General features: G+C 45.2%; 1 protein-coding gene across 1 annotated transcript; it reads left to right on the top strand.

The window, feature by feature from the left end:
• Positions 1-702: 702 nt before the first annotated feature.
• On the top strand, positions 703-6,003 carry SMIM17 (small integral membrane protein 17). Its single transcript, XM_006868078.1, has 3 exons — positions 703-871; positions 3,376-3,452; positions 5,893-6,003. The coding sequence occupies exons 1-3, from the start codon at positions 703-705 to the stop codon at positions 6,001-6,003; spliced, it is 357 nt and encodes a 118-aa protein (XP_006868140.1).
• Positions 6,004-11,774: the final 5,771 nt, after the last annotated feature.

Below are 11,774 nucleotides of genomic sequence, written 5' to 3'. Positions count from 1 at the left end.
CTCATAGCAACCCTGTCTAGGGTTTCTATGGAGCAGCTGGTGGGTTTGAAGTGCTCACCTTGTGGTCTAGTGCATTACCCTGCAGCACCACACTGGGAATCCTTTGCCTAGAAGTCGAGTACTTCATCATTTGTGCCAACCAGGGACTCCTAGAACCAGTTGCTATTGAGTTTGCTCCAATGCATGGTGACCCTGTGTGTGTTAGAGTAGACCTGCTCAGATCACCAGGCATGCCCAATAGCTGATGTACCTCTGGGTGGGTTTGAACCTCTAATTTTTTGACTAGTAGTTGAAGGTGTAGCCATTTGGCCACCAAGGGACTCCTACAAGGGGCTGAGTGATATGCATGATTCAGACTACACTTTATCCATTTACCTTTGGGCTATTGTCAACAATGCTGCAATGATCACATGTGTGCATGTATTTCTTTAGGTCTTTGTATTGGTCACTGTCTCTCGCCTCCCCCTAGAGTGGAAACCTCCCTAGAACCTTCATCCTAATTTTGATTGCTGTCGTCTGCAACAGTGCCTGTACACAGCTGCCGCTCTGTGAATGTTTGCCGAATAACTGCCTGTCAGTCCTCAGGTTCTGGATCCTGTGCCTGGGGAACTAGTTAAGACCCTGAAACAGGAGGAAAAGGAGACAGTGAGAGGCTTCATACTGCCCCCCAAGCCTGTCTCAGAAGCTCCACTCTGGGGGGAAATGCAGAGTCTCCGGCCTGAGCAGCTGCGGGGGTTGCTGGAACCCGAGAGAACCAAGACGCTGTTGCCTCGAGAAAGTCGAACCTGGGAGAAGCAGCCCCATCCCACCTTCACCAGGGACTGGGAGGCTGTGGATGTTGGGACCACCAGCTGTGACAGCGATGAGAAAGGTGAGGGGGTGGGGTCCCCCAGAAGCTGGGTGAAAGAGCCTAAAGAAAAACTCAGTGTTTATTTGATAAACACTGCCACAGTGGCCAAAACACTCACCTGTCAACCAAACAGGGCTGGATTGAACCCCCTAGCCACTTCACAGGAGACAGATTCTGGAGAGAGATGTGGTCTGTTTCCGTATAGATTTCAGCCTTGGGGACCCAATGGGGCAGTGCTACTAGGTCCTGTTGGTTTGCTGTGAGTTGGGATAGATGCTACAGCAGTGGCGTTTGCTGTTGTTTTTGGTGGCAATTGTAAAGGAGGGGATTGGCTTCTAACTGAAATAAATGTTTGCTCGGACCTACTGAGAGGGCTCGTGCTCTGTGAAGACGGCAGCACAGGAAAACCATATGGGACAAATCTACTCTGTCCTACAAGGTCATTAACAACAATAATGATATTATGTCAGTCAGTGTCTTTGTTCCCTAAATTGTAGGAACAGAAGTGATGCAGGTAGGGGACTTTAATAAACAGAAATCTCTTTTCTCACAGTTTCGGAAGCTAGATGTCTGAATCCAGGACTCTGGCTCCTGAGGAAGGCTCTCTCTGTCAGCAGTGGGGCAAGATCATTGCCTCTGTTAGTCTCAGTTCCTTAGAGAGCTTCACGTGGTCCCTACCTTCCCCATTCATGCTTGTCTGTCTTTGTTCGAATCTGCTCTCTCTCTCTTTTATTCTTTTAAATATTTTATTGTTTTTAGGTGAGAGTTTGCACTTTAGAGTCCCCTTTTTGTGTCTGCATTCTCTTTATGCCCACTCTGTTTGCTCTGCTTCCCTGGGTCCATCGCCTCTTCTCCTCCCCACCTTCTCATCTTTGCTTTTGGTTAAATGTTGACTGTTTGGTCTCACATGACTCACTTTTCTGAAATTTTATAATCCAGTCTATTGTTTGATCTCCAGGATTTGTTTCAGGTTTAAGTTGAAAGAGTCTCTTTTAGGGCAATAATGTTTGGAGGTTCTTTCAGTCTCTATGGGTTCAGTAAGCCTGGTCTTTTTTGTGAGGATGCCTTTGAATTTTGCTGTACCCTTTTCTCACATTCGATCCGAGATCTGTACGTCCCTGGTCGGGATGATGGGTTGGGGTATCTGGGCTCTGGTTAGAAGAGGCTGTTGTTGGTGTTTGCTGGTTTCTTCCTTGGCTCTTTGGTTTCCTTCATTCTCTGTCATTCCTGACAAGTAGAGATTATTGTGTCTTAGATGACCACTCAGAAGACCCCAGACACTACTTACCAAACAAGGGTATAGAACATGAACTTTATATACGATGTATCTTGTGCCAATTAAACAAAAGTCTATGGTCTGGAGCTTTCAAACCCAGTACACCAATCACTGGAGGTGCTTGGCTATGTTGGGTAAGTATCCATGATGATGTCTCCTGGTGAAGGCACTATTGTATCCATTTGTCAGGCAAAGAAACTGAGGGTCAGGCAGCAGAGCCTGCCAGGTAACCCACTCTAAGTCTTCCAGGTAGTGAGACCTTAAGGACAGCCATTTGAGGATCATTACTGTTTTATTGGCCAGGTGGCAGCATCGATGGACTCAAGTGTGGCAACAGTAGTGAGGTTGGCTCAGGATCGGACATCCTTTTATTCTGCTGTGCATAAATAAGGTTGTTATGAGTTTGTGCCGACTTGATGGCACCTAACGACAACAACAACAACTGTTTTACTGTGGAGTCCTGGGGTGGCGCTGTGGGTTAATGCGCTGGACTGCAAGGTCAGTTTGAACCTCAAGGTTGGCAGTTCAAGCTCACCAGCTGCTCCTTGGAAACCCTATACAAGGTCGCTATGAGTCAGAACCAACTCCATGGCACTTAACAACAACAACTGTTTTTCTTAGTTAAGAGTAAATATAATCAAACATTGGCCTAAAGCATCTTATATATACCTCCCATCCCCCAAACTTGTCCTTATTCCTTAAACATATGTTTTGACTGTTTTTAGGTTGGAATGTTAATGATTGCTTGGTTCTGCCAGGAGTCTGGTCGTGTTTTGGTCAGAACTGACCATCTGGGCTAGTCAATTATGGCCTCCTGTGAGTTGTTTATTGTGATTTCGTGTGAATGTTAGAATCATAGCCTGTGTAAGTGCCTTAGCCAGAAGTAGTATAAAAAATCTTCATAGCAAAGAACACCAGTTAAACCAGTTTGTTTGCTCTGAGGTATTCTGTTAGTCATTTTCCTAAAAATAATAAGAGATTCTTTTAAAACTTATTTATCTGGAGCAGTTATTAATTGGACTCAATTGCTCCAGAGCATTAGACCCAAACTTTGGGCTAACGGTAATTGTCAGAGAAATAAGACCAGAATTTAGGGCGATCATCCTCTCAGTTCCGCCTGAACCACAGGAAAGCAGCGTAGGTAGGAAAGGATGTTAACGGGAAGGGGCTACGATGCCAGGTGGGAAGAGAGAGAGGTGCCCACCCCAGCTGTCCTGGATGCTCATGGCTCCATTTCGTCTCCACTCAGATCTGTCATCTCAAGAGACAACACTTTCCCAGGAATGGACTTCAATGGATGAGGAGGACGAATCAGAAGACTCCCAGGTAAATTGGGGTTCCTCTGCACTGTGGTCAGATGTCTCCCCTGCAGGTCTCTCAGCTGGTCATCATAGGTCCTTCCTCAGCTTCAGATGTTCCTGGCCAACAAAGCTCTCGTCATGGCTGTGAACTCCAAATGCTCACATCCTCGGGAAACAGGACATGTCCCTGTTGTATTTAGAAATGCAGGAGAGGGTCTTCACACGCTGTGTGTCATTCCAACCTCGGATGTGGGTGACAAGAGAAAGAGACATCTGTTGGAGGTGTGGCGGAGTGAGGAGAAGTGATGTAGGTGGGGGGGGGGTACTGTAGAAGGAGCTTTTAATTTAATTTAGGTGATGGTATTAAGATATTTTGGTAAGGTGGAGGGTGAGAGAAAAAGAGGAAGACCCCCAGCAAGATGGATTGGCAAAGCGGCAGCATCAATGGGCTCAACTGTGACAACAATTGTGAGGTTGACCCAGGATTGGGCAGTGTTTCGTTCTGTTGTGCATAAGGTTGCTATGAATCAGTACCGACTGGATGGCACCTAACAACAACAACAAATTAGGATCTCAAGGAGCCCTGGGAGTACAAGGGATTGGGAGCTGGGCTTCTAACCTCAAGGTCAGTAGTTTAAATCTTCACGTCTTTCCTTGGCAGAAAGTTGAGCCTTTCTGCTCCTGTAAAGGTTTACGGCCTCGGAAACCCCAGGCAGGGTCACTATGGGTCGGAACCGACTCGATGGCAGTGTGTTTGGTTTAGTTTGATTAGGATATCAGGGAACTCTAGTGGCTCAGTAGGTTAGGCAATGAATTGTTAACTTCAAGGTCTTCGGTTCAAATCTACCAACCCCTCTCTCCATGGGTGAAGGATGAGGTGGTTTGCTCCTGCTAAGATTTACAGATCTCTGAAATCCTTCGTAGAGTTGCTGTGAGTCAGAATTGACTTGATGGCAGGCTGATTTTTTTAAAATTAGGGTACCAAGGATCCCTGGTAGTGCAGTGGGTTAAGCATTGTACTGCTAGCCATAGGGTAGGGGGTTCAAACTCACCAGTGTCTCCCAAAGAGAAAGATGAGCCAGTCTGATTCCGTAAAGAGTTACGATCTCAGAAACCCACGGAAGCAGGTCTTCTGTTCTATCCTAAAGGCTCACAGTGAGTTGGAATCAACATACTGGCAATGGGTTGATTGGTTGGTTGGCTTTAGGATATCAAGAAACTCTGGTTATATGCTGCACGGATAACACACAAGGTTAGCAGTTCAAACCCACCAGCAGTCTTTGGGAGAAAAGACCAGGCAAGTCGTTCCCGTTAAGATTCTGAAGTAAACCCAGAGCCACTGAGCGGAATCCGCTTCTTAGCTGCACTGCCCCGTAGGGTGTCCAAGACAGTTAGCCTTCTCCCACAGAGTGGCTGGTGGGTTCAAGCTACGGTCCTTTTGGTTTAGTAGCCCAGCATTTTAGCCATTGTGCCACCAGGTCTCTATCCATAACGATTCCAAACCAGACCAAATCAAATCAAGCCCACAGCCACTAAGTTGGTTCGGACGTCCTAGAAGATGGAGTTGAACTGCCCCAGAGGGCTTTCAGACTAAATCTTTATGGGTGCACACTGCCATGTCTTTGTCCCTCAGATCAGCGCCCAACCCACAGTGCCACCAGGACTCCTTCCTAGCAGTTTTACTGTTTTATGGAGTCTCGATAAGTCTGTAATTGACTCAATGACACACACAATAACCCTCATGATTGTTTGGGATATGTGCAGTTTAAGATGATCATTAGATATCCAAGTAGAGGTGGCAAGGAGACAGATATGTAAATAAGGAGCTTAAGAGAAAGATTGGATCGAGAATATGTGTGTGTGTATTTGGGGTGTGGCACTGGACCATAGACTGAAAGGTTGGTGGTTCAAACCCACCAGTTGCTCCTTGGAAACTCTATATGGGTTGCTATGAGTTGGAACCGACGTGACGGCACTTAATAACAACAGAGCACAGATGGTGAGACTTTATATTTTGAAATGTTTCTCAGTTGTACCATTATTCTGAAATTTCCTATGGCAATCTGTAGGAAAAAATGAACCTTGCTGGGGCAGTGGTTAAGTATTCATTTACTAAAAGTTCTGTTGTTCGAACCAACCAACCAGTCCATGGAAGAAAGATGGGACTGTCTGCTTGTGTCAACATTGCAACCTTGGAAACCCTATGAAACAGTTCTACTCTCTCCTATAGATAGGGCTGATAGGACTTGGAACTGACTCAGTGGTGATGCATTTTCCCCTCCAGTCTATAGAAATGTGACTTTTGTATGTTTATATCTACTTACTAGAGTATGTAGATTTTAATTCAAATAGCTTTTCAGTTGATAACGCCTTTGAATTTCCAATGATATAATAATTCCATTTTCCTGCATTGGCCCTTCTTTCCAATAATTATCCATTTTTTTCTTTCTTTCTTTCTGTTTCAGGGCTTCATAGAGTGGTCAAAAGCTCCACAACAGACAACCATAGTCTTAGTGGTGTGTGTGTTGTTTTTGTTCCTGGTTTTAACCGGGATGCCTATGATGTTTCACGTTTAGCTATGATGATGGATCATGTTTTGAAACAATGCTACCCTGTGTCATCTTAAGAAAGTATCCTGGTTAAAAATCAGGAATAAGTATTGAATTTTATCAAATGCCTTTTAAACATCCATTGAGAAGATTTTTGTTGGTTTGTTTGGGTATTTAAGCTTTTGGTGTGAGGTTTTCCATTACTGTATCTCATCTAACTTAAGACCTCATTGGTTGAAAATGATGTTTTATTATTTTATGTAATGCTGAGAAAGAAAAAAAGAATTATAAGTTCCACAAACTGGAAGATCTATCCCCTGACTTTAGAGAAGGTGAGAAAATGTACAACTAGCATAGATGCAACTTGGTCGATTTCCTAATGTCAAATCATCTTTGCATTCTTAGGATGAAACTTTTGATTGCAACACACCAGCCTTTTCGTATGCTAAGTTTTATTCCTGGGTACTCTATGCGTTCTTCTGTCTTCATATATAGGATTTTGCCTCTGTGTTCATATGTGAGATTGGTGCTATCATAATCAAATTTCTGTATTATGGAAAGCTTGTATCCCTGGAGGACATGAGTAGATTTCACCCCTTTGTATCTTTTGAATAGCGTCTGCAATTTAACCAGTATCCATTTCAGGACATTTAAAATGAATTCACCAGTAAAGTAATCAGACCCTACAAGCATGGGAGGAAAGTTTCAGCTAATTCTTGGGCAGCTTTCTCACTTTCTATTGAGACTTTCGACTTCTTTAGTTATTTTTTTTTTATTATTTAAAGTTTTCTTTTATCCCTTAGATTTTTTTTTTTTAAATTTCACTGGGCTTTTCAGATGATTAGTTTATAATTATGCCTATATTATTTCATAATTAAAGTTGTGTTTATTTGTTCTATCCCTTTTCTCCTTTCAATTCCTGTTTGTGGTTTACACATCAGTAGATTGTTCAAAGGTTTATGTAGAAAACAATTTTTCCCAAAGAAACAGCATTATAATTTACTTATAGCCATTATTTTTCTCAGTTGTAATTTATTTGTTCTCTTTGATAGATGTTGGTTTATTTGTGATTGTTTTCATCTCTTACCTCTGTTTTTAAGTTGAATGTTTAATGTACTTACATTCTCTTTTTAAAAAGTTCTTTGGTATAAGAAATAGTATACATAATGATACCAAAGTTCTTCTGATTATCGTCTTGGCCACACTTAAAAGTTTGATAATGAGTGTATTGTTTATGTTGTTGCCTACATATTATAGTTCAGTATAATAATATAATATAAACTCAGTGACTGGGTTTATTTTTTGTTTGAGAAAAGTTTTGTTTTCTTGTTTTACTGCACTGTGAATACGGAATGTGGCCTATAATATATCTGTCTTCAAAAACCTTTGTTGTTGTTGTTAAGTGCCATAGAGTCGGTTCCGACCCACAGCAACCCTGTATAGGGTTTCTGAGGAGCAGCTGGTGAGCTTGAACCGCCAACCTTGCACTTCAAACGACTTTGCAGTCTGGCGCATTAACCCACAGCGCCACGCCAGGACTCAAAAACCTTTAGAAAGCTTTTATTGTAGCCTCGAATATATCCAACTTTTTTTGGTAAATATTTCATGAACATTTAAGATGAATGTGTATTCTGTCTGCAGACTTCAAAACTCGACATAACTGCTAATTAACTATGTCTTATCAATTATTTTGTTGAGATGCAAGTGTTATTTAATTTTGACCTACTCTGTCAAAAACCAATAGGGCTATGTGAAAATCTGTTAGTACGTTTGGTCTGTCAGTCTATTTTTATAATCTTTGCTTTGTGTGTTTGGCAGCTGTGTAATTTGATACATATAAGTACAGCATTGCTATGTTTTTGCCAATTAAGTACACGTAAACACCAAGCGCAGTGCAGTGCCAGGCGTACATAGTAGGCACTCAATAAATGCTAGTTAAAACCTGACTCTGAAGCCTTTGTCAAATATAAAATGATTACCTTTAACTAATTTACTCTTTCGCCTTAAATTTCATTTCATCTATTATTGGTTGACATTACCATCCTGCTCTTTGAATATATTATACATATCTATATAGAGCCCTAGGAGCTCCGGTAGCGTAGTGGTTACGAATCAGGCTGCGAACCTTAACATCAGCAGTTTGAAACTACCAGCTGGAGAAAGATGAGGCGTTCTGCTCCCTTAAAGATTTACAGCCTTGGAAACCCTGTACAGGGTCAGAACCGACTCGATGGCACTTAACAACAACAACAACAATATAGAGCTCTGGTGATGTGGCACTGTAGTATACTCACAGGAATGGTAATCACAAGGTCAGTAGTTCAAACTCACCAGTCTCTCTTGGAAACCCTATACAGGGTGGGAACCAACTCGATGGCACACACCAACCATAGGTCTATATACGGACTCCTGGTGGTGCTGTGGGATAAGCACTGGAGAGCTAACTGTAAGGTCATGAGTTCAAACCCTGTATAGGGTTTCCAAGGATCCGCTGGTGAGTTTGAACCACTGAACTTGTGCTTCAAACTGATGATCTTGCGGTTCAACTTGACTTTGCAGTCCAGAGCCACACCAGGACTCTGATGTGCATCACTGGAGTTTAGGAAATAGGATTAGAATTGATCAGGTTAAGATATAGCTCTAAGGTAAAGCATCGAATCTCAATATCCTGTCTTCCAAATAGACTGCATTTCACTTACCTCTTTTCTGCTAACATTTTCACTAAGGCAAAGCATAACCCTGTTACTTTAAGATAAGGAGGGAGGCAGACAATATAGCTATGTTGATGCAATCTACTCCTCACAAAAGGCTTTGTCAAACAAATTTTAGGATTTGCCAAGTAGACTTGCTGCAAAGATCTTCTTGAAGATTGATGCTAGGAGGTTGTTGTAAAGTGCCGTGGTGGAGTCGGTTCCGGCTCATAGTGACCCCGTTCCAAGGAGCAGCTGATGAGTTTGAACTGCCGTCCAGTTCTTATCCTACAGACTCCAAGCGCGTGGTTGGAGTGGGTGGAGGCGTGCCGGTAGAGCCGGGAGGAGGGGTTCCGCCTGAGCCTCTGAGCTGTCTGCCCACCCACCTGCACAGGGCTGAGGCAAGGAGCGCCAAGGGGACAGACAGGCTTCTCCTGGGGCCACCCTGGTGGCAGGGCAGATACGGCCTTAGTCAGCGGTCAGGCACCGTTGGCACCTGACTCCACGAAAAGAGGGTCACGGCGTCGTCCTTCTGGGAATGCGGGGACAGCAGCAGAGGCCGAGCCTGGCTTGTCCGCGTGCGTCTGACCGGGAGGAGAGGCCGTTCAGAGAGACTGTGAGCTGACCTCATGCGGGCCGGGGAAGCGGGGCCCACCAGGTGTGGCATCGGGTCGGAGACCCGAGAGAACGACCAGAGGGAGGTACAGGCAAGGGGGGTGGGCAGTGATGGGAGGAAGGTGGTGGTGGTGGTGGTGAAGTGTCTATGACGGGGTGGTGTGTGTGTGTGTGTGTGAGTGAGACAGAGAGAGACGGACACCACCAGACACTGCACCTCCTGCCACCACTGCAACCCTCATGCGCTCTACGGCCACCTCCACACAAGCCTTCAGGTACCGCCAGGCCTGTCTGCACCATCTTGTGGTCTCAGGCATGAGCAGTTGGACCCACCCTGTTGTCTCAGGAGGATCCAATTCTGCATCATTTGGGCTATGGCCTTTGCGCTGAGCCTAGACAATCCTGGTCGGAAGCCGCTGGGGCAAATGCAGACAGGCAGAGTGAAGACGCAAAGTTGGAGTCCTGGAAACTATGTGTCTACTTGGCTAGATCATGATTCTCTGTATACTGTAATTACCCTCCATTGTCCTCTGATGTAACTGTCCTCCCTTTTGGGATCTGATGTAATTACCGTGTGCACTGTAAACCCTCACCTTTATATTAATATATGTATAATCTACAGGACTAGGATGTATCTTGAGTTGATTTCTTTTGAGATATAAAAGAGATTAAGCCAACAAGCGGAGATCACAGGGACTTACTACCACCAAGAGAACAGAGTTCATCGTATAGAAACGGGGTCCCTGCGCTGAGAACCTTTTAGACCCAGGGGAAGACTGATGCCATGACAGATGGAGTTCTCCAAGGAACGCCACGTCTACAGATGTTGAAAGGAGACAGGGGCCTTCCTCTGGATCTGCTGCCTGGTTTAGGAGGGACTTGTAGCCTCGTAAACTGTGACAGACTAAACTTCTGTTTGGTAAAGTCACTTACTTGTGGTCTTTGTGTAGTAGCACGGCTATATAACAAACATACCTTGCCACAGAGCTGCATACATACACAGAGCAGGGGGTGGTGCAGGGATCACCCCCATGCTCAGATGTACATGCCCAGTGACCCCACAGTGCACAGCGTCTCACACACACATCCTCTTACACACCTGCACGGTGCTCTCCTCTAAGTTACACTCACCAACACTAAGTCCCCAGAAAGTCCCAGGATACCAGGATACGTGGCGCTGTAGGATAAGCACTCCACCACAAGCTCGGTTTGAACCACAAGGTCGGCAATTCAAACTCACCAGTTGCTCCTCGCAAACCCTATGCAGGGTCCCTATGGGTCGGAACTGACTCGATGGCACTTACCACCACCACCTGGCTTCAGGCTGGAGGGCGCAGAGACCCCACACAGGTGCACATCATTCAGGCACACACATAGAGCCATAGCTGTCACACCCAGGAGAACAAGCTCCATACGTGCACAAAGCTACCTGCAGGCAGAGACGACCAAACACTCAACTTCGCACACAGCTTCACCTTCACGGTCATGCGCTGCGGGGACCAGGCGCGTGCAGACACAAAATTGGTCATATGCACAGTCACACATACTGGGCGGGTAAGTGCCGCTGGAGTCATGCATGTGCAAACACACAAGATAGACACGCTCACATGGGTGTCGTACACCTGCGCAGGTAAACATGCAGGGACAAATCTGTACAGGTACACACTGTCGGAGTCATGCATATGCACACACACACACACACATACACACACACAGCGGGACACATAAACGCATGCGCACAGTACACACCGACACCTGCCCTCGAGTCCCGGGATAAGTTCTTAAGGTTGTGGGTGGCTCCCGCTGAGCCCAGAGGACTCAGGTCAGGTTCTCCTGAGTCCCCGGGTGCAGCCGGTACCTTGGCAGAACCGGCACTTCAGCCCTTGTCTAGCAAGAGCGCAGACAACGGAACTTACATGTGAATGCCCCAGGCCAGGCCCTGGCGCGAACTGAGCATGCGTGCCTGGAGAGGGCCTGTCTGCTGGTGGCTCCCAGAAACTACAGATCCCAGAAATCATTGGGCTACTTCTGCTCAGTGACCATAGGCCTATCTCTGAAACTACAATTCCCAGAGGGCTTCATTTACATACTCTGAGAATAGGGTCCCAGAGTATGGGGAGTCCTTGTCTGGCAGGGTTGCTTGGCCGGGTCTGCTTGTAGCCCTGCTCACAACCGCTTGAGGTTGTGGGGGGTTTGGTTAGTGATACAGGGGCTGTATGCTGAGCAAACAATCCGAGCAACTGGATTATATGAAGAAGAACATGGCATCAGGATTAGAGGAGACTCATTAACAACCTGGGATATGCAGATGACACAACCTTGCTTTTTGGAAGCTAAGGGAACTTGAAAATACTGATGAAGTTCAAAGACCACAGCCTTCACTGTGGATTGCACCCCAATCTGAAAAAAACAAAAGTCCCATAATTAGACTAATAAATAACATCATAATAAATGGAGCAAAGATTGAAGTTGTTGAAAACTTCATTTTGCTTA

This window comes from Chrysochloris asiatica, unplaced genomic scaffold, assembly GCF_000296735.1.
Source record: "Chrysochloris asiatica unplaced genomic scaffold, ChrAsi1.0 scaffold00116, whole genome shotgun sequence".
Lineage (NCBI taxonomy): Eukaryota > Metazoa > Chordata > Mammalia > Afrosoricida > Chrysochloridae > Chrysochloris > Chrysochloris asiatica.
This window is presented reverse-complemented; position numbering and strand designations above follow the sequence as displayed.

Excerpts from the sequence above, each read along its gene's own strand:
- SMIM17 (XM_006868078.1), top strand. The coding sequence starts at position 703 with ATGCAGAGTCTCCGGCCTGAGCAGCTGCGGGGGTTGCTGGAACCCGAG. Across the intron at positions 872-3,375 it reads CTGTGACAGCGATGAGAAAG|ATCTGTCATCTCAAGAGACA; the intron begins GTGAGGGGGTGG and ends GTCTCCACTCAG. Across the intron at positions 3,453-5,892 it reads ACGAATCAGAAGACTCCCAG|GGCTTCATAGAGTGGTCAAA; the intron begins GTAAATTGGGGT and ends TTTCTGTTTCAG.